Source organism: Ctenopharyngodon idella, chromosome 3 (assembly GCF_019924925.1).
Source record: "Ctenopharyngodon idella isolate HZGC_01 chromosome 3, HZGC01, whole genome shotgun sequence".
Lineage (NCBI taxonomy): Eukaryota > Metazoa > Chordata > Actinopteri > Cypriniformes > Xenocyprididae > Ctenopharyngodon > Ctenopharyngodon idella.
The window spans coordinates 52,057,776-52,081,345 of record NC_067222.1 but is presented as its reverse complement, the minus strand read 5'-3'; the positions used below and the strand labels follow the sequence as shown (position 1 = coordinate 52,081,345).

At 39.1% G+C, this 23,570-nt stretch overlaps 1 protein-coding gene across 7 annotated transcripts; it reads right to left on the bottom strand.

Annotated features, from left to right (window-relative positions):
- Positions 1-582: 582 nt before the first annotated feature.
- On the bottom strand, positions 583-23,323 carry LOC127508766 (von Willebrand factor A domain-containing protein 5A-like). Of its 7 annotated transcripts, none has more exons than XM_051887127.1 (20): positions 23,125-23,322; positions 22,841-22,892; positions 22,494-22,696; positions 19,821-20,043; positions 19,077-19,237; positions 18,870-18,984; positions 17,499-17,674; positions 15,289-15,377; positions 15,054-15,198; positions 13,707-13,786; positions 13,498-13,612; positions 13,261-13,419; positions 12,901-13,004; positions 12,340-12,557; positions 11,851-11,907; positions 5,622-5,660; positions 5,434-5,490; positions 1,159-1,295; positions 959-1,082; positions 583-846 (listed from the first exon to the last, which is right to left on the bottom strand). In XM_051887127.1, exons 2-20 carry the CDS (start codon positions 22,881-22,883, stop codon positions 767-769), a joined length of 2,325 nt encoding a protein of 774 aa, XP_051743087.1. In that variant the 5' UTR covers positions 22,884-22,892; positions 23,125-23,322; the 3' UTR covers positions 583-766. The 7 variants fall into 7 exon arrangements, with proteins under 7 accessions (XP_051743087.1, XP_051743088.1, XP_051743085.1 ...); XM_051887128.1 differs by having other exon boundaries at positions 5,622-5,657; XM_051887125.1 differs by having other exon boundaries at positions 1,159-1,298; positions 23,125-23,321.
- Positions 23,324-23,570: the final 247 nt, after the last annotated feature.

Here is a 23,570-nt window from a genome sequence, read left to right as displayed (position 1 = left end):
GGTATCGGACCCATATGAATTCTGCATATTAAAGCGATATAGAGGAGATTACGAGGAGAAACGGTTAGAGACTAAAAGGAAACTGAGGTTTTACTGAGTTTAACAGCCCTGGCCGAGCTGTAACATAAACAAAACACTATTGGCTATTTTAAAAAAGGGGTGGAGCTGTTTGATATATGCATTCCAACGCTCTTCAGTGGGCCTTTAAATTAGCTTGAGAGTTGTTTTTTGTCCCTTTGCTGTTGTTTTATGACCCTACGTGTACTGCACTTCTGTTGTTAAATGTACTTTAGAAGTAAAATAAACTTGAAACACTGTTATCATCCCTTACTTATATGTGGCTACAGGTAACAAGACTTTTTACAAGAACCGCCACAGACCGCTTTATCCTCTTTCTGTGATGCAGACAGACAGCTGGAGTAAAGTTTACCCAAGCTCACAATATTCAGATTTAATCTGTAATGCATTAAATGGATTTCTAAATGTCAGATAATTATAACTAGTGAAGAAAGACTTTAATAAAGTCACACTGACACAGTCTGCTCACTACAACACACAGCGAAATAATGGATTCATGATCACTCACAATTTATGATTATATATTTAGAATTGTATTTAGAGTAATAACATGAATTTATGACAGACACAATAGCTATCATATACTAAATCTGATACAAATCTGTCAGTTTTATTCTTTAAAACATACTATATTTTATAGCAGAAAAACAAAGAATGAGTTATTTGATTTCTGACAGCACAAGATTCTTCAGATTCCCAACGTGTTTTCAGTCACATGACCTCCCAACAGGACGTTCCCGTCGCGCACACACTGAGACAGGCCCTCCGCTGAAACACACACAAACACCTCCAAACTCAATCAACAGCATACAAGAACATGTACAGCGCTGCTGTTTTCTGTCAGCATCAAGCATTGAAGGGTAAATGAATGTTGTCTCACGTTTCTGAGAGCGGATCCATGACGCTGCCTTCATGGCCACAAACTGCCACTCAACCTGGTCTTCTGATCTACACGAGTATAACCAGATCAGAGCCAGAACGGTGGCCCACACTGACCCGTCCACCTGGAACACACAACTACATGTCACACACACTGAACCAATCATGATGTACCTGAGGATATGACATCATATGCCCCACCTGTGCTGGTCTGTGATTGGTCACCTCACTCTCCGTCTTCCCAAACACGGTAGCAAGTGAGGCGTTCAGTTCCCAGCATCCCGAGGCCTTCTGAAGAGAGACCAGCTGGAGTAAAGGGTCCGTCTGGGGCTCAGGTTCTGCTGCAATACATACAGAGTTTAGGCAGAAGGAAGCTGGACACATAAAGCAGCATTAATTCTGGTATGATTATCATTAAAGCAGAAAATGACATGAAATCCTACAACGAAGCGCAGCACAACTGCCTGAAGCCTTATTCAGATAGGATTCGTTTTCAGGACAGGTGCCAGTCAAGAACTTGTGACTCTGACTTCATTCTTTCTGAGAAGGACAAATAAACCACATGTATCCAATTTTCCCCTCTTGTGATTTTCCTTTTATAGGGTTTATTCTATGTATTAATTCTGTCTTTAAAACTATTTTGGTATTAATGTTTCAGAGTTGCAAATTTATAGTTAACATGGGTAGCATGTTTGGTATCTACGGATTCCAAATTTCGTTTCCTGTTTGATAATTTATGTTACATGTTATTAACTCTGTGACACATTAGTGTTATAAGAATCTAGAAGGTTCTTCTCTCAAACATCCAATCCAGTGTCTTATGCTAATATCTTGCTAGAGAACAAAGACTCGTAAAAGTTTCCCTCCGAAGGGAAAACTCCTTATTGGCTCAGACACCTCAAGAGGGTGTGACACCCTCACCCTTTAAAATCACTGAACACAAGATCACAGTCCCCTTTTTTCCTTTATTGAAAAACGCTGATGTGAAGATGATGCTGAACTAGAAGCTTCTAAGGAACCCCAAGCTTGTGCCAGGCTTCGGCCTAGACCTTCCATTCACCAAAGATCCTCTGAATCCAACTGGTTCTCTCTCATCAAGACAATATCAGCAAAGATTCAAAGGGAGCCTCCACAAATTGCATCAGGACAGTTTTAATTTAACTTGGAGAGACATGCAAGTATCAAACTTAGTCTCATTATTTGATACAGTAAGTATCCTTACCCCTTTTAAAGAAGGGCCTGTTAAAACTAAACTGATGGTTTGCTCAAGGCTGATGATCTGCTGAATTTCAAACAATGCTGTAACTTCTTGCTTTCCTGTATTCTGCTTCAGAGTTAAATTAGTTAAGTGTTTAGTCTAGTTAATAAAGTCTTGTTCATGTCACACGTAAAGTTGTCCGTGTTTCACGCTCATATACTGGAGTCCCTATTCATGCCGATCCTGACTACAGGCTCTGAGTAGTACTGTTATTTCCCATAACCTGGAAATGCACATTTCTTAGAATTAATAAGCAATTAACACTGAGTGTTCATTGGCCAAACAGGTTAAATGATTGTAATATTAATTTTATTACATTAATTTTTTTTAACTGATCCAAATATTTATAATTAATTATAACTAGTTATGATTAATTATGATATTTATTTTGAGCTAATTTACTACAAATTCAAAAATTCAGCTTCAGTCCCTTCAATTGTAGCCCCAAGATGTTCAAAAGGAAGAATTTAGAAAATTTGAGTGTACCTTTGAACCACTGTTAGGGCTTAATCTTTTATCCATACCGCAAGTAAACGTTTACAAGCCAAAAATAATATTTTGCTTGCCAGCTTGGCCTGTGAAAAGGATAATCCACTGTCCTCCTTACTCATTCTCAGAATAAAAAACCAAGGATCTTTGACAACAGAACAGTTCAGTATATGGTCAAGCTTTGTGTTAATATTATCTCAAAACTGACTTATCAAGGGACATAACCAAAACATTTGGGAATATGTACCCATATCCACTTTACATTTAGGCAAACATTTTGGGTCAATCTTAGAAAGTACATAAGGAGCACAATGTACACATTGCAGTATTTTTAACTGTTCCTTGTGCCTTATTACACAGCAGTACACGCTTCATAATCCGCATAACATTCAACCATCTCTCATCCTCCTGTACCTGCCCAAAGCCCTTCTATCACCCTGATAACAATAATTGTGAATTTTTTCCTGAATTTGAAACTAGCAGAGTATAAACCTTATAAATAGTATTCCTTTAATTGGAAGAATGCTTCAAAAATAAATCTAACTCTATACACAGAGTTTTCTCAATAAAATGTCTAATTTGATGAAAACCAAATAAATGCTGGGAAGGCAACCCAAACTTTTCTTGCAAGTGTTGAGCTTATAAGTGTTTTGTTATTTCCCGATTCGTAAAGTCTTTGTCTTGCATAAAATAAAGCAGATTCTGCTCTTGAGTTAACAGCTGGTCAAGTGCCGATCTAGTGGCTATCAGCTCTCTATGCAGCATTTTACTAGGAGTTATTTTAAATTTCCTATCAAGTTCCTCTAATTTAGACTGCAAATTCAACTGTCTCTCTAAAGCTGCACATTTCTTAGCAGACGCATAAGATATTATACTTCCCCTAAGGAAGGCTTTCCCTGTTTCCCAAAGGAGAGATACGCTCACATCATTAGTGCTATACGTCTCCAAAAAAAAAGCCCATTGGCAAAATTTCATGACTTTTCAAAAGTGAAACATTTACTCAACATTATAGGAGCATGGTCTGATATATTAATTATCCCTATGTGCACGGGATTAGTATTATCTGGGGACCTCTAGTCATTTGTAATAATTGCGGAGGTTGTCTGTGATCTTAATCCCGTGTGAATCGGCCATGTCTTTGATTTGTAAAGTAAAAATGCCCCCACAAATGACCTACCCTATTTCACCAAACACCGAGGTCCTGTGATAATATTAGTCCCATGTGAATCAGCATCTCTGTGATTTGGGGAGTCATACAAGGTAGCACAAAAAATGAATGTACAGTACACAAGAGTGAATACAAACAAGAGTTTGTTGTTAATCGCCAACAGCACAGCAGCCCCAGACAATCACTCAAACCCAGTGTTACTGAGGCCTGGGCGATAAAACGGTATCGATATTTATCGACGGTAAGTCTTAATCGATAACGATAGAAAAAATGTTCGATATAGCTCTCGATATAGTTTCACTTAAATGCATTAAAATGTAAACAGACATGAAGTTCGGTTGCATGAACAACTCTCAAGCTCCCCGTCCCAAACAGACGCGCTTCGAGTGACACGCAAACAAGTTGCTGTGGAGTTCAGTTGCGCAATCGCCAGGTAAAATCACAACACACAAACACATGAAAATGAGTGCTGTACCTGCTTGCGACGAGGAGATTGTGAAGAAAAAAAGGACATGTCAGCTTGTCAGTGTGGCAGTTTCATAGTTTCCTTGCGTCTTACAGTTGATCTACTTCAAAGTTCGTCTTGAGAGAGCAGTTATCATGTCGGTATAAACAGCTGCAGTGTTTTCAACCACACAGTATATTTATTCTGTTGCAAATATTCAAATGATCACAGAAGTACTGAGATAAAAGTTTATAGTTCAGATATAAATTTATCGATTACATTGTTTCACCACCAGGTGGCGACAAATGACTGTTAAAAAATGTATTTTAACAGATTCTTTCAAATACACTGATTCATCCAGTAATGAAACAAGTGTATTTCTGGGCGAGTCATTGAATCATACATCCAAACAGACTTTTTTTTTTTAGATAATTCAAATATATTTAATATTTAATACAATTAATTTTTTTGTCAGAACCTCTAGTAAATTACATGTTATTTCATTTAGTTGTCATTCAGAATTGTGATCTCAGTTTGAAACAAACAAAAAGGTTTCTCTATTTATCCAGAAGTGTGCAGCTTTAAGTTTCTGTAACACTTATTTATTTAATCTTCATATAAAATATAAGAAAGATTTGTTTACATTTTTTTTTGCTTTGTTTTAAAATTATTTGTTGTGTGCCTTAATTAGAAATGCATTGGTTAAATTCAAACATTTTTTTTTCTACTGAAATTTTTTCAATAATTATCGAGACCGATCAATATGAAACATTATATTGTGATAATTTTTTTAGTTGTTTTCTGAATCTGAGCTGGATGTGTTGATTTATCCACATGTGACACAGAATCACATTCAACCATGATTCTGCAGTCTGGAGATATGCCAAAACCAACCAAAGAGTGACATTCAGAAAATGACAATTAGATTCATATAAAAAAGAAAAAGAAAAGCTTAGTGAAGTATATCTTGTTTCACACAATATAGAGAATTAAATGCCATTTGAGGAGCTGTCTTTGCAAAACAATCATTCAAATAGTGACATTCAGATATAGAGAAAAAGACAATTAGATATAAAGACATATTCAAAAAAGACCAATACAAGTTGAGTGAAGTACCTGTTGGTTCTGTCCAAATACTACGCCCACCAGAATGAGACATCTTGGGAGCTGCCCCTTTTAAGAATACAGAGAGAAACTGATAAGGGCATAAATGCTAAAACAATCATTCAAACAGTTAAATTCAGATATGGAGAAAAAGACAGCACAAGTTGAGTGAAGTGTTTGTGGGTTGTCTGTTGTATTACTTTTAAGCATTCCACATTTAGCCATGGGAGCCGCCACTGCTGAGAATAGAGAGAAAAGCACATGTATAAAAATAACAGACACTAAAAACACACAAAACAAAATCAAAATCCACTCGCTCCAAAAACTGCAAAGTTGGTTGTGTGACCCTTCTTAATTTTCCTGTTTTTTTGTTGTTGTTGTTGTTTTTGAGCGATTACCTTTATGCATTGGTACTGAAAAAACACGTGGCTGTCTTTGTGTCACAGCACACAACACATCTTATTATATGAGCATTTACAGAAAATTCAAAGGGCCTCATCAGTGCTTAATTTGTAAATGAATAATTGCCGGATCAAAAATGGCAATTAAATGTCGCTGTGACCAACGCTGACCATGCAACTGACGTTTTCCAGGAACATACAGAGCATCATTCACAAGTTTATGTGTGGCCCGGACTACTTGTGTTTTCCACGCAAAACTTGGTAATTATCAATATGGACGCAAGCGGTGGCAAAGATTAAATCTCACGTCAAGTCTCAGCTCGTGTACTTAAGTTTTTGAGTAAGCGTGAACAGCATTGTATGTCTGGTGGAGAATTGTTATGAGAGAATTTTGTTTATTTAGATTATTTTTCTGACTGACAACCGAAGCTCATTAATCGGTGACTAACCATTAAGAATACAATGTCAAATTAAAATAAATTAGAATAGATTAGTCTCTGTGACACATTTCCAGGGCTTTATTTAGCTTTATCCACAAATAACAGCATAAACTCATCACGCACCAGCAGCGCTTCTGTGAACCGAGAAAAAAATGAAATTAAGTAGCCTATAAGGGTTCAAATATATAGGACTACACAAAATATATTTCACTTTAACAAAATTAAAAAAAAACCTTTGCGTCAAGGACTCAGAGAACACAGGAGATGAATGGTGTTTATTGACAGACAGCAGGTTTAAGCAGGAATGCAGGTAAGTAAACAAGATATTTAGATGTATTGGATGATGATGAGTTACTGAAAGCAGTCTTTGTCTTACAGGTGATGATATCGTGGATGGATGGAAGATGGATGGAAGCACACACACTTAAAGGTAAGTTCTCACACGAAGACAATGGAGCACAAAGACAAGGAGTAGACGCTGGAGAATGGAGACGGGCAAGTACCAGGAGATGTAGGAGAGGAAAAGGATAGGCCCTCTGGTCGGGGGCTGGAGCCATCTCTGGATTCTGGTCGGGGGCTGGAGCCATCACTGGGGGGCTGGGGGCTGGACTCCGGTCGGGGGCTGGAGCCATCTCTGGGGGGCTGGGGGCTGGACTCCAGTCGGGGGCTGGAGCCATCACTGGGGGGCTGGGGGCTGGACTCCGGTCGGGGGCTGGAGCCATCTCTGGACTCCGGTCGGGGGCCTGGAGCCATCTCTGGACTCCTGTCGGGGGCTGGAGCCATCACTGGACTCCGGTCGGGGGCTGGAGCCATCTCTGGACTCTGATCGGGGGCTGGAGCCATCACTGGGGGGCTGGGGGCTGGACTCCGGTCGGGGGCTGGAGCCATCTCTGGACTCTGGTCTGGGGCTGGAGCCATCACTGGACTCCGGTCGGGGGCTGGAGCCATCACTGGACTCCGGTCGGGGGCTGGAGCCATCACTGGACTCCGGTCGGGGGCTGGAGCCATCTCTGGATTCCGGTCGGGGGCTGGAGCCATCTCTGGACTCCGGTCTGGGGCTGGAGCCATCACTGGACTCCGGTCGGGGGCTGGAGCCATCACTGGACTCCGGTCGGGGGCTGGAGCCATCACTGGACTCTGGTCGGGGGCTAAAGGCGACACTGGAGCGAACTCGGGCTGTAGAAGACAATGGAGCAGATTCAGGGGCTGGAGAAGACTTTGGAGTAGACCAAGAGGCTTAAACCTCTTAAACAAGAGGATACAGGAGTGGTAGCCATCTTGGAACGGGTGTTCTGAATGGCGGCCATCTTAGGATGAGGATCTCGTGCGGTTGGAAAGCTCTCCAAACATATGTCGATCGCCTCTCTCCAGTCCAGCCCATCTAGATTGGGGAGTAATCCTGTACAATGCCTTGATGGTCGTGTCATCCAAGGAACTGTCTTGAACAAGACAACAGAATTCTCTGGTGAAGGTTAATAGATCGTTGCTGGATTGTGCCACTGCCACGATTTGTCCCGCGAACTCCCACAAATCCATTGCAATGCAGCTCATCTTCCTTTTTAGTAGGTCCGGTCTTCTGTCACGGACAGATACTCAGAGAACACAGGAGATAACGATGAATGGTGTTTATTGACAGACAACAGGTTTGTCTGTCAACAGGAGGATGAAAATCAGGTTCAAAATGACCTTAATAATCTACACGAGCAAAGAATACAAAAGGCAGACGAGCAAACACAACACTAGCATTAACGATGGTGACCGGACAAAGAGTGACTGTGAGGGTTCAACTTAAAGCAAACACAAACGAGATAATAAACACAGATCTCATAATGACAGTAACCAAGGAGACAAACGAGTGGCGGGAAACTGAACAAAGGAACACGTGACTGAAAATAACAAACTGTAAGTCCATGAAAATGAAACTAACTGAAGAGCTGTGACATAATGCTGTTTCAGTTTCGCTTTAAATAAATTAATTTTAGCTTAATTTTTGTATGTTGTTTATAATGATTGCCATTATAGACTAATTTGTGTTTTATTTTATTTATGGCTACTTATTTTTATTTCTCGTTCTGTCCGTTAACTTTAAAGAATTTGTTGCGGAGTGAGAAGAAATTAGCCTAGGTGTTTATAATGTTTGTAAATGTTATCGTTTTATTTACCTGTATTTAATATAAACATAAATTATTGTAAATGTTTGCAATTACGAGGTTAATGGTGTTTTTGGAGTAAGATCATTTTTTCCTTTCTTGAGATAAATAAGGCCCAATATTTGAGATCAGGATGGTCGTTGCTGTTTGGGACCAAACCAGATCACTCAAGTAGAGGTCTACCAATTGATCGGCCGGCCAATATATCGGGCCGATTTTTGGCATTTTTTAATCGGCATCGGCCGATTGTGCTGCAAATTAGGCCGATTAATAGGCAGGCGCGATTGCCATTCCACCTGCATAAAGGACCAGTTATACTTCATTTTCCGCGTTCCACTGCATCTCGTGCACAGTTGAGCACGTGAGCCTTTCAAAGTATACTCCTTTGGCCGTGAGCGCGGAAAAATGGATTTAGTGGACTGCTGTTTTGAAGCTCTCAAGTCACTCACACATCGCCTGTTGTACACACGGATCGTCCTGCACGCGGACGGGGTGTGCGAGCCTTTAACCAGCTGTAGTTTAGGCTACAGGTAGGCACGGGTACCAAAACCTGGTAACGAGCCCAGCGGCTAAATTATTATACAAGCCTGCATTGTATAGATAAACTCTGACGTTATCAATTCTGTTTCTGTACGTTACTGGAGAATTTCTCTCCCTCTGAGGCTGCGTGTGAGATGGAGCAACTCACACTCTGCAGCCGTGCCTTGTTGACACACAGCTTCAACTAACGATGGCAGGGGAAAACAGACCGTTTTTGAAAGAGTAATTACGTTGTAGCCTACTAGAATTGATGGCGAGCATTTTTATCATAAGTGGAACAAGTCATTTGCATGTGAAAGTAGAAACGTGCAATTCAGACTAAACTTCTGGCTAAAACGTGCATGTTAACTTTCCTCATTAAATGTGTCTGTGGGTCCGACACATAGCCTTCACGACGTCATCGCTCGTGGCCAGTGCACTCGATGCAGTTATGAGCAGCAGGCTGTGCAAAAATGGGTGAACTCTTATTTTTGTTATCACTTAGATTATGGCTATTTGACTTACAGTATAGAAGCATGCTTCAGAATAGTTTGGGAAGGTGCTTAAAAAGTTGAGCCATGTATTATTATTACCATGAATTAGGCTACTACTAAGTTAATTTGACAGTCTAGATTTTTGATTACCTGTTTTGTGTATTTAATATTTAACGTATAAATAATTTTTAGTGCACTGATTGGAGAGGTTTGTGTTGTTCAATAAATGTTTAATTTAAGCAATTTTCTGTATAACTTCTTATTACATAACCATTACATTTTATGAGATGAAGGGGGAAAAAAAGAAAATCGTCCAAATATATCGGCCGAAAAAAAATCGGCATCATATATCGGCCATCGGATGCCCTGATTTCTAAATATCGGCATCGGCCAGAGAAAAACCCATATTGGTCGACCTCTACACTCAAGTACATCAAAACATGTTAAAAAATATATCCTTGAATCACAATAAGTGTATTGTGATGGTCAAAACATTTGGTAGAATTTCATTAAGTTCATTAATTTCATTAATGTTACAATGTTTACATGGTACAATGACTGGTAGGGCTACTGTTTTTATTAGAGCTTGACACAAATTTCACAATTTCAATTCATAAGCTTACGATTTGATTCAGATCTTTATTCATTTTGATAAATATAAGGTCCAAATCTCTCAACTAATGCTGTAAACATACAGGGAGCCCTGTCAGCTGGTATTGTTATTAAAGCTTAAAATGAACAACTCAAATATAATGCATTTTTTTTATAATAATAACATTATAATATTTTTAATGATATGAGTAAAAATAAAATAAATATGTAAAATAGTGCATATATTCAGCAAAATATAATCAGCTCTATAATTTTTCTAGCTAACTAACATGCTTTGTTCATTAAATGGCTTTCTTGAGGTAAATGTAATGTGACTAGGGTTGCAAAGGGGTGGAAAGTTTCCAGGTAAATTTCCGGAAACTTAACCTGGGGAATTTTGGAAATATTCCAATTTGCAAACTTAACAGGAATTTATGGGAATTAACGGGAATTTATGGGAATTAAATAGGAAATTTATATAAATGTATAATATTTATATAAAATGTATCATATACAAACATGAATATAAACATTTTGTTGATATTGAAATGATCTTGAAATTATCTATGAAATTTCTTTTTCGCATTCAATTCTAATTTAGTAAATATGTAAAATAAATATTTTTATTGCAGCAATTGTTATGTGTTATTTATTTCAGTGTCACATGATCCTTTAAAAATCATTCTAATATGCTGATTTGACACTCAGTTATTGTCAATGTTGGAAACAGCTGTGCTTAATATTTTTTTGGAACCTGTAATACTTTTTTCAGAATTCATTGATGAATAAAAAGCTAAAACAGCATTTATTCAAAATAGAAATCTTTTCTAACAATATCACTTTTTATCAGTTTCACACATCCTTGCTGAATAAAAAGTATTAACTTCTTTCAAAAAAAAAAAAAAAAGGAAAAAAAATTGATGCTGAAAATTCAGCTTTGATCACAGAAATAAATTATATTTTAATGTATATTAAAATAGAAAACCATTATTTTAAATTGTAGTTATATTTCACAATATTACAGTTTTTTTTCTGTATTTTTGATCAGATGTGTATGTTATGGACTGGGGGAACGCACAGTGCATGCAGGGGGTGTGGCCTCAACAGCCCTGCAGTAAGTAGTGTGCTGTGTGAATGTCAGGGTAAAAATTCAACTGAAATTGCATTAAATCTGGTTGTTTTAACCAAAATGATGCTGCAAGATGTTTTTTTTCATTCAACCCCAAAATGTGGGGTTTTTCATTTTATTTTTATTGAACAAACAAAATGTTGTGTGCTGTGACACAAAGACAGCCACTGTGGTTAAACCAGGAAAAAAAACACAAATCAATAAAAATGTAGTTTTGCATTACCAATAAATAGAGGTCAGCGCTCAAAAAAATAAGAAAATTAAAAATCCACTGGACCACTTGAGTTTGACTGACCCACATAAGAGTTTAAAGGATTAGTACACTTTTAAAATGAAAATTTGAATACGGAAGGCGGTCTGGTGGATACTAGGTATTTTTAACTTGTTAAATATTGGATTATTTATTTTTTACACAAACGCATCGCTTCGCTTCAGAAGGCCGTTATTAACCCCCAGAGCCATGTGGAGCACAGGTTTATGATGGATGGAGACACTTTCTTCAGCTCATTCTCACTGGTATCTCTCACTACCATTATAAAGCTCAGATGCATCAGGATATTTATTAATATTTCTCTGATTGTTCATCAGAAAGAAGAAAGTCATATACACCTAGGATGGCTTTAGGGTGAGTAAAGCTTGGGCTAATTTTCATTTGAAAGTGAACTAATCCCTTAAAAAGAAAGAACAGTGTGTATTATTTCTTACCGTGTATTCTCCTACCGCCACCTCCACCGCCACCCCCTACAGACATTCGGGCCATCTCTAATAAAGAATTTAATATCACATGTTGATGATGTGAGCACACTGATATTAAATTATTATGTGATATAAAGACTTCTAAAGAGTCCTGATCCCGAAGAGAATTTAGTTCACACATCTGGAAGTTTCTAGCAAAGCTACTTCAAGGCAAGCCTCCATGCAATATTTTCTAATGGATGTCAATGGAGGAGAGGCTTTACTATGCTGAATAAACTGCTTTTGTGGGAAATAGTATGATTCAGTTTACGGCACTTCTCATTCATTTCTATGGTATATGAAAACTGTGATTGGCTATCGCACAACTCTGAATGAAATTCAGTGATATCAAGGGTGTAATGTGATTGGTTATCAAGGCACACATGATCCAAGGACAGTGGTTCCCTGGGATCTGGACTGTTCTGCTCTAAACACACACACAGAAATCTGTGAACTCACTCCGTACTGGCACTCTCCTCTGCAGCAGCGGCCCTGTGATGGTCTGTTTGCCGTCTTTATTGACACCGATGAAGGCTGTATGAACGCTGCTCACTCCTGCCTGAACACTGAGCTCCACGATCCTGCTCCGGATGGCCTCCGCTTCTGCTCTTCCAGCCCGCATTTCCAGCTCCAGAGAACGGATCACAGACCGGGCCGCCAGCCGGTGAATCGTCCGTCTGCAACAAGCACACACCTGTCAAATATACAGCCTGGAGGCTAGTGACGTCATATGGTGGCACTAACTAACATGCTATGGTCATTAAATGGCTTTCCTGAGGTAAATGTAACATTATGTGACATTTTACTCCAGCTTTCCGTGGTTGAAACACTGGTTGATCAATTATATGAGACATGATGAATTTCAGTAAGTTGTACAGTAACTTTCAACATGAGACGTTCATTTGTTGTTATTTACTAGTTGTAAAGTGGAAGAAATGAGTAAAGAGAAAGTAGTAAAGAGAGTTTAATGTTTTGATAGTGCATAAGAAGTCTGTGTGTGTGTATAAGTGTGTGTAATACCCTGTGTCTTCGGTTGGTTTAAGAGCAAACTGGAGCTGGTTAGTCACTGGTTTATCTTTCAGCTTGTATTTCAAAGTTACTGCTCCTTCTGCCGTTCCTGAACTCTATGACAAGGGAGAGAAACAGAAAGTAGCATGAGCATTTGATGATTTTACACAGCTACTTTCTTACAAGGGGCCAGTGTTGTGTCACATCTGGGTTAGGACAAGCTGTCAGGCAGCGCAGCAATTTTTCTTAATCACAGAGCCACACAAAACTGATTGACATGTCATACTTTACCCTTGTTAAAAAAGCCCTTGGTTTAAACTGTGGCTCTGGTCTCCAAAAGCCTTTTAAAGTAAACCATTAAAAAGCTTTGACCTGTCCTTTCAGCTGAGCGTAGATGAGCGCCCTCTGACCCTGGAACAGTGTATTGATGGGTGGGGACAGCATTTCCACCGTAACGCCCTCAGGAACGGACCAATCCACAGAGATACTATCCACGACCGGTTGAAGAGCAAACCTGAGCGACTGCATCACCTGACAGAGAAGGACAAGAGCGGTGGTGAATAAAAACCCTAAACCTCTTGTACTGATTCTGTCCACAGCAGATCTTACTTTGGGCTGCATGCGGTCAGTGCCTGTGATGAACTGAGCGTGACCAGAACCTTCTCTGGCCATTCCTGTGATGAGAGCCGTACTCGCACCCTCACCGATCCCGAAGGAGAAACACCTGAAGACACATGACCGTCTGACATGAACTACTAAACCTGAAGTGAAGCGCAGTGATATCAGTAAATGAGGACAAGTGAGACATGTACGCCCACCTGTGAGAGTTAACGTGACTTTTCACCAGGTCCAGCACCTCTTTAGTGTTCCACACCTCTCCATCAGTGAAGATGAACAGCTGAGAGAGAATCAGTGTCAGGCTCAGAAAAACACCTCACCGATGTTACAAAGAAATAGTGTTCAGGGCTCGACAATAAGGACTGCCTGATGGCCCGGGGCCAGTATGAACGACGCTCAGGACAGTTGACTGACCTGTCACTTGCCCGATCAGGCCAGTGCTGTAGGGTGTGCGATATATATCGTCTATGATATTGTAATTGTTGATTTAATGATCTGACATTATGAAGTATGTCCCTCGCTTTACAAAAAACAAACAAAAACACACCCATCGAGTGCACGCATACACTACGTGACGTAGTCTAGAAGGTTAGACTAGTGCGCGTGTACGATTTCACTGCGTTATTTAGTCTAAAATAAATTTAGAATGGCCCAAGAATTCAAGATATGGGGCAAAAATGCCCCTATTTGTCTTTTATATTTATATAATTTAATATAGTTAACCAATATTATACGAAGAGCGCCATTTTTATCCAAATATAAGCATGATTACAAACGTGATATTGATTTTATAAAAGAGTATCTTATACAAGTTTAATAAACAAGCAGTTTATATTAAGTGACTTACATTTTAGACACCAAATCGCTGGTTTCGCTCGCTCTATTCCAAACTAAGTCCACAGAATTGTTTTGTGTCTCTGAGCATCACTTCCTGAATGAATCGGCCATTTGAATGAATCGGTTGAATCTCAATGACTTGCTCATTAACAGGGATATGCTGCTACCTCCTGGCGGGTTTAATTTCACATTTAAATTATCTTTTCATTTTATAAATTCTATTAACATTTTATATTTTCAACATTTCAAAACATTATGCATCTGTATCTACTCCTGACTAATTAACTTTAATAAAGTTTAATCTATAGTTATATATTATACATTAGATAATTTCTGTACCTGAAAATCTCCTGTTTAAGCCTACATAAAAACCTGAAAAGCACCGTTTATTTCATTTATGTTTAATCTGTTGTATTTATTTGTGCAATTACTTACTGTTTACTTGTCTAAGAATATTTAAAATTTAAGTGAGTTAATCTAGCAGCTTTTGGTGTTGTAAACTTATTTAATAAGGTTACATGTATCCTAAACAACGAAAACAATAACTAGGCTTATTTTATAGGCCCATTTTCTTTTCTCTTACTTTATTATTTTTTTTATTGTGGGCCAGTGAAAGTTTTGGCAGGGCAAGTAAAATTTTGACCTGGGCCAGTAGAAAAAATCCTTAGCGTTGAGCCCTGGTGTTGAATAATTAGTAAGTTTGGCTGTACCTGTCGGGGGTGATCTGGGTAACAGGGCTGACTGTAGATGTGTTTCAGAGGCTGAAGGATCTCAGTGCCGCCCATGTCTGCCTTCATGTTCTTTACTCTATTTAGAGCCTCTCCCATCGTGTCCTCGCTGTACACAACACTCTGACTGCAATGACACACACCACAGACTCTCACAAAACCACTGCTAAAATACATGAGATCATTCATGAAGAACAACTAACATCTGATTACTGACGGGAAGAAGGACTCAAAGTGAGAGCCGAATCCATAGATGTTGAAGTAGCATCCCATGGGAAGACTCTTCAGAAGCAGCAGCAACGTGTCCTAAAGAGACATGTACAGTGAGTACAGTAGAGACGCATGTACAGCAAGTACAGTAGAGCCATGTACAGTGAGTACAGTAGAGACACATGTACAGCGAGTACAGTAGAGACGCATGTACAGCAAGTACAGTAGAGCCATGTACAGTGAGTACAGTAGAGACGCATGTACAGAGTACAGTAGAGACGCATGTACAGCGAGTACAGTAGAGAGACATGTACGGCGAGTACAGTAGAGACGCATGTACGGTGAGTACAGTAGAGGCGCATGTGCGGTGAGTACAGTAAAGACATGTGCAGTGAGTACAGTAGAGATATGTACAGTAGAGATGTACAGCGAGTACAGTAGAGACGCATGTACAGTAGAGAGACATGTACAGCGAGTACAGTAGAGAGACGTACAGCGAGTACAGTAGAGACGCATGTACAGTGAGTACAATAGAGACACATGTACAGTGAGTACAGTAGAGACGCATGTACAGTGAGTACAGTAGAGACACATGTACAGTGAGTACAGTAGAGACACATGTACAGCGAGTACAGTAGAGACGCATGTGTAGTGAGTACAGTAGAGACGCATGTGTAGTGAGTACAGTAGAGACGCATGTACAGTGAGTACAATAGAGACACATGTACAGTGAGTACAGTAGAGACGCATGTACAGTGAGTACAGTAGAGACGCATGTGTAGTGAGTACAGTAGAGACGCATGTACAGTGAGTACAATAGAGACACATGTACAGTGAGTACAGTAGAGACGCATGTGTAGTGAGTACAGTAGAGACGCATGTACAGTGAGTACAATAGAGACATGTACAGTGAGTACAGTAGAGACGCATGTACAGTGAGTACAGTAGAGACGCATGTGTAGTGAGTACAGTAGAGAGACATGTACAGTGAGTACAGTAGAGATATGTACAGTAGAGATGTACAGCGAGTACAGTAGAGACGCATGTACAGTAGAGAGACATGTACAGCGAGTACAGTAGAGAGACATGTACAGCGAGTACAGTAGAGACGCATGTACGGTGAGTACAGTAGAGGCGCATGTACGGTGAGTACAGTAGAGGCGCATGTGCGGTGAGTACAGTAAAGACATGTGCAGTGAGTACAGTAGAGATATGTACAGTAGAGATGTACAGCGAGTACAGTAGAGACGCATGTACAGTGAGTACAGTAAAGAGACATGTACAGCGAGTACAGTAGAGAGACATGTACAGCGAGTACAGTAGAGACACATGTACGGTGAGTACAGTAGAGGCGCATGTACGGTGAGTACAGTAAAGACATGTGTAGTGAGTACAGTAGAGATGTACAGCGAGTACAGTAGAGACGCATGTACAGTGAGTACAGTAGAGAGACATGTACAGTGAGTACAATAGACACGTGTAGTGAGTACAGTAGAGACGCATGTACAGTGAGTACAGTAGAGACGCATGTGTAGTGAGTACAGTAGAGACGCATGTACAGTGAGTACAATAGAGACACATGTACAGTGAGTACAGTAGAGACACATGTACAGCGAGTACAGTAGAGACGCATGTGTAGTGAGTACAGTAGAGACGCATGTGTAGTGAGTACAGTAGAGACGCATGTACAGTGAGTACAATAGAGACGCATGTACAGTGAGTACAGTAGAGACGCATGTACAGTGAGTACAGTAGAGACGCATGTGTAGTGAGTACAGTAGAGACGCATGTACAGTGAGTACAATAGAGACACATGTACAGTGAGTACAGTAGAGACGCATGTGTAGTGAGTACAGTAGAGACGCATGTACAGTGAGTACAATAGAGACACATGTACAGTGAGTACAGTAGAGACGCATGTACAGTGAGTACAATAGAGACGCATGTACAGTGAGCACAGTAGAGACGCATGTACAGTGAGTACAGTAGAGACGCATGTGTAGCGAGTACAGTAGAGAGACATGTACAGCGAGTACAGTAGAGACGCATGTACAGTGAGTACAGTAGAGACGCATGTACAGTGAGTACAGTAGAGACGCATGTACAGTGAGTACAGTAGAGACGCATGTACAGTGAGTACAGTAGAGACGCATGTGTAGTGAGTACAGTGATTCAATACATCTCAATAAATGTCAAATCTGAAATCCTAAATCTTACTCTTGCACTTTGGATGCGCATCTGTGCATCTTTCCCATGATGCATCACGCAGTCCATACTGCCGGATCTGTCAACCACAAAAACAAACTCGCCTCGAGATGCCAATGATGACATCACGTCCGCAGGGAACTCTGGGTACAAACTGATCATGAGCACCGGGTCGCCCATCAGAGACCCTGAAACAGAGACGGGGCAACATTTTAAGCAAAAAGCTGAGAAAAATCATGTTTTTGTCAAAGACTACATTCATATCTGATTCAGAACGATGATCAAAACACAGATGGAGTAGATGGAGTCCATCAACACCCCCAACGCTCCACAGTCCTACAGCTCATCCTGGGTTAACATTTCATTCAGTAACATTAGGCAGTTTTGATTTATATGCTGTTCAATGTTGGTGGTCGCATTATTTTACATATGCATATGATGCTATCTCGTTTCTGCTTCTTCCTGTTTTGATCAGGAGATTCTGTACACTTTCAGAAGATGTGTAATAGCACCCCCTACTGTATATCGGTGAAAACAAAGAAAGCTGGAAATTTAAAGTTAAAGAATTAAATATGACTGACACTGACTGAATGACTAAATTCAGCACTCTTATGGGAATATGATATTTTGTAATGATATTTCATTTAAATCTGACTAATTTTCATATTGTTGATCATAAATTAACATCTCAAGACAACTTTAGTGGGGTTTCAAATCAGAATCGACTTTCTGTTATGAGACATGCATCACTTTCATACATGTCCAGTGTAAAGGACACCAGGACTTATTATGTGTCCCTTAAATGCCTGATAAGCATACAATAAGTGAATAGGGAAGAAATTATATATCAATATTTCTATGAAATGAGATATTATGAAAATGTTGCTACTCTCATTTTTGTAGCTACTTCTTTTTTCATTACATGTTGCCCAAAGAACACATTGACAATGAATAGATACATTGTAAATAATAGGAAACCCCATTTTTTACACATATCGTGTAAAGTCAAATAGTATATCAAATCATTCTCTAATATCTTTCAAACCATAGTTGAGAAGTTTCCTGGAGCTGTCGAAGTCCTGAAAACCCTGATTTACATTTCAATGCCTATTAAATGCAGGCGCTAGTATACAGTACATACAAAATGCAAAATATAAACTAATATAGAGAATGTAAAAATGTAATATAAAAACATTGTTTTGGTTATAGAGTCTTGGTGTCCTCTAAATAAGATTTTTTTTTTCTTCCACCATTTCTTATACTCCAAAAAAATCTAATGATGAAAAAAAAAGAGAAATTTACAAAAAAAATAAAAAATTGGGTCTCAGGAGGTAGAGGTATATTTACAGCATACTGAATTCATGTACAAACAGAAACCTCTACCTGGCTGAGCCGCGGCCGCTCCGGCCTCCACGACAGCAGTGGGCTGATGGGTATTCTCATAGTACAGAAGCAGCTCAACGTCCTTATCGAACCGGTGACCAGCACTCAGATTCACCTGCACACAACAATACAGGCTTCTGGAAACTGATGCAAACGCATGAAAACTGTACACACTCACACACACATTCATTCACACACTCACAGTACCGTGGCGTGAGTGTGTTGTGCGTCAAGGAACACCAGAGGATCCAGAGGGCAGCTGGACTCCAGTCTGGAGATGCGGTCTGAAGATCTCACTTCGACACTCAGAGACAGTGTGTAGGGAATAACACATGCTGAGGAAACTTCTGGAACACCAGCGGCTGAAGCTGAGAGAATCACACGGACAAACAGAGATACTGTTACATATTAGAATGATTTCTGAAGGATCATGTGACACTGAAGACTGGAGTAATGATGCTGAAAATTCAGCTTTGATCACAGGAATAAATTACACTTTATGTGACCCCACCAGTGAAACCCCAGCTAAAGTCGCATTATCTAATTATGAGATTAAGAGCGCCAAAGTAGTCATAGTCATAAAAATGACGAAAACAGGTAAATATTCATTTATAACAAGAGAAATGCTGAAATTAATTATTTTATTGACAATACGTTCTATTTATTTTGCACAAAAAATACCAGATATTCCTAAACATCGATTTCAATCGGCGCAGAAAGACCTGCTGATTATTGTATCACTTGTTTCAGAAAAATCTTTTCTAAAACTAGAAAGTGCAAACAGACCTTAATATCAATCCACACGAGAGACAATCAGGTCAGTGCGGGAAAGGCATGAAAATTGCGTCTTAAGCCGGTTTCCAATTTCTGTGTGGATTTTTTTGATTTTTCAAACTCGATAATAATTGTGTTCATTGGTGTGTGTGTTTGCTGAAGTCAGGTGAACTGCACCTGCGGGTGTGTATCTGGGGTTGAGTACGGCCGGCAGACAGAAGCGCAGGGCGTGGTCGGCCTGAACGCTGAGCTCCATCACATAGACGATAGTGATGACGGCGTTCTGACCCGGAGACAAACACCCGACACTCAGTTTGAACACATCCGAACTCTCATCGCTCTCTTCCAGCAGAAACGCCTGCTGACCCGAACTCACAGCGTCATCATACTGATCCCGCGCCTGCAAGAGACAAACACATATAGATTCTGGTTAGATTCTGGTTCTTAACAAACTTTCCTTTTGGTATCTTCATTTTAAAGGCCCTCGATGGTTCAATCCCAGAGATATGAAGATCTTAATGCGGCTCCATGAGTAAATTTGGTAAAATGTACACATTTTCAGTGGTCAAAAACCAAATGTGGGTCACTTTACAGATGATACTTTTTTCTTTTAAAGAGGAGTATCTGAAGAAAATATAATGTTAAAACTAGAAATGTATCTCTTTTTTTGTTCTATCACCTGAAATGCAGAACATACCTGTCTGAGTGCCATAAATATTCTTTTTCTAAAGTTGTCATGCCTGTTAAAGTATTCAAGATATCTTAATATCCTTCTAGATTCTCATTCTTAATAAACTTTTCTTCTGGAGTCTTTATTTTTAAGGCCCCGTAGATATTGGGACCCCAGTGTGACTCCATGTTCAAATTGTTGAATTTTACCCATTTTCAATGGTCACAAACCAAATGTAGGAAACTTTAGTAAAAGCAAAAGGAAAGTTTATTAAGAATGAGAATCTAGAAGGATATTAAGATATCTTGAATACTTTGCAGGCATGCTCTCGCAGTACTCTGATGTCATGCGCTGATCGATCGATGCATCTCCAACAAGCCTATTGTAAGTTTGCCATTGACAAAGTTCACATGTGACCGAAACGTTTGCTCTCTTTTTTTTCAGTAAAAGTTTTGTTTTTGTCTCGCATTTGATGTTTTTGCTTCTTTGGTGGAGGGTGCGGACTCTTTTGGAATGATTCACTATTTGGATATTTTTGGATACGCACCTCATTTGCGCGGTAAGTTCCTGACTACTCTCCAAATAAATGTATGAAATAAGTTAATAGACCCTTTTCACATTTCCGGGTTTGTCAGAAGCGAAAGTCGTCATAGTGGGGTAAAATTCAATAGCGGTGAATGAGAGAATACATTAAATATATTTTTTGTGTTTCCATTTGCTCAAATAGCAAAAGAAAAACTACACAATAGTGTTTTCACAACTTTCATAAATAGGAGAATAATAGAGAAAGATTGATAGTCAGAAGACAGAAAGATGTCATTTTTACCATCACTCCCATAGCTGCTGTATTAGAAACACCCTCACAGCAGCGTTAACTAGATTTTTGTAATTTGATGAAGAGATAATATAATACTAAGTATATTATTATAAATTTACCTACGTTTTAAAAAAAAAAAAAGAAAATATAAAAAACTTTGCATTATTTAAGATACTGATGACTGTTAAAACGGGTCATCACAGCCTGTGAAAAGGGTCTATAAACAACAATAATTATAGTAAACATCTTATCACACTATAACTTTAATTATTTAAAAAGATTTAAGTTAAATGAACAAGTAGTTGCAAGTTTTCATGGTCAACTGCAGGCGATTTCCTAGTTTCCCGTCTCCCTATAGGTGCATCTCATCATAATGCTTGTCAAAATGAAACTTTATGATTCATCAGTTTCTGTTAGTCCCATCAACAATGTTATCTTTACGACACAAGGTTCTAAAACTTGTACGAAATTGCGCATTTGTGGAGTTGAATTTGAAAATGGTGATGCAAATTTCAATAAGCTGAAACTTTAAAAAGCCTAAAAAGAAAATCCAAACTGTACTGCTACAGGAAACCAAGTCTAGCAATGAATCGGGGTGATTCCTTTAACTGACACTTGATTAAGGTGAGTTAATTTTTAACCAGAAGTCCTGTCTACTCAGACTAATAGGAGGACATGTAAAGGTAAGCACAAACATTTTCTCAATCCCTATAGTTCAAAAATTCTAAACATATAATGTTTAAACTGACATGCTTGATAAACAACCCAGACAGCAACATAGTGTGGCCCAGATCCGGCCCACATCTGGTACATGTGGATACTTGAGTAAATTTGGTTTTATATTCGCACATTCAGACTTCTGCATAGGCTACAATAACTTTGTACACTACATTGGACATTCAGTGGACGTTCGCAAGTAAGTATGCCATTAAAATAATACTTGCCCATTTTGATCGATTGTGAAAAATGTAGTAGGGTTACAATCGTTGGTTGTAAATATCATGTCGCTGTTTAGAATTTGCAAACATTTACTTTATTGCACATTATTAGAACGTTTTTAGTCCGAATGTGCGAATATAAAACCAACTTTACCCAAGTCATGTGGATTACACACGGACCAGATGTGGGCCGGATCTGGGCCGACACTATGTTGCTGTCAGGGAAAGGACAAGCCATTTTATTTTGTTTTGTTTTTTCATGCACTGTAAATAATTATATCAATAATTCATGGCAACATGTTTTTAAAAGAAAGTTGAAATTGCATAAAATTATTTTTATAAGTGATATGAGATTCAGTTTTAATATTATTTAAGTTGAAATTACTTGTACAGCCATTTACTTAATTTAAAACGGCAAGACTCACGCTCTGTTTGTCTTGCAGCTCTGCCACAATCTCCTGCTCTCCGATCTTGGCACTGAAGTGGCAGACGGCGGCATCGGCGGGCAGCGGGAAGACGAACACGGCCTCCAGCGGGCGCTCCTCCTCATTGACATACTGCAGGCTGGAGCTGACGGAGACCACGTGATCCTTAACCTGCAGCTCCACTGAGATGCTCTTCAGAGGAACTGAGAGAAACATACAGATTAATCTCAACAGAAGATTGCACACAACACACACACCCCCCTCAACACTCTCTTCAGAAGATATGTAATTTATACGCAATAAACAGATAAACCTGTAATGATAAAGAGGAAGAGAAGAGTTTATACCTGGCTGGTTTTTCTCAGACACGAGACCACAGCAGTTCACCATACTGACACTCTGTGAGAACAAACCAGCTTTACTGCACATTATATTTCCTGTAAAGTGTGTCTGTTTCAACATAACCCCGATTTTATGTAGTTGTGTAACAGTAATATCGTAAACACACATGCTTAGAAGAATAATAGTAAAGCATTGCGATTGTTAAATGTGCTAATGGGAAATAAAATATAATTCATATGAAACTGAACGCGTGAAACTGAAGTGAAAGTAAACAGGAAACAATTCTTACTGCTTTTATAAATCCTCAGCGATCGACTCAGTAAATCAGATGAAAATGACTTTCTGAATGATCTTGTCAAAATGTTGAAAGAAAGAATGTTGAAGAAAGAATCCGATGACTGAATCAGCTCAGCGCAGCAGTTTTGAGTCAAATGTGTGTGTTACAGTTCAGTTCCTGGAGGATTTGCTTCCACTTTGCGGGCGTGTCCTTCACGCGCAGAAGAGTGGAACTGAAAATATTAGTGCACGCTCCTCAAATCGCAACTGCTTAATGGATTAGTTCGAAAAGGTAATAAAAGTTTAAATGCATAAACTGCAACTGTTCATATGTTCAAAACAACGCATTGTAAATCGTCTGAGCTGTTTTGCTTGATTACAGGCATTCAGATAAATAGGTAAGAATACAGCAATAATTTTAAATATTTTAAAATAATTGACAAGAAACCAAATAAAGAT

What these genes read in the sequence shown, in the direction of transcription:
- LOC127508766 (XM_051887125.1), bottom strand. Translation starts at nt 22,883, where the DNA reads ATGGTGAACTGCTGTGGTCTCGTGTCTGAGAAAAACCAGCCAG. An exon ending in ACGCTCAGCTGAAAGGACAG is followed by an intron (nt 13,005 to 13,260) that starts GTCAAAGCTTTT and finishes CCCTTGTCATAG; the next exon opens with AGTTCAGGAACGGCAGAAGG. An exon ending in CCAATCACAGACCAGCACAG is followed by an intron (nt 1,083 to 1,158) that starts GTGGGGCATATG and finishes TGTGTGTTCCAG; the next exon opens with GTGGACGGGTCAGTGTGGGC.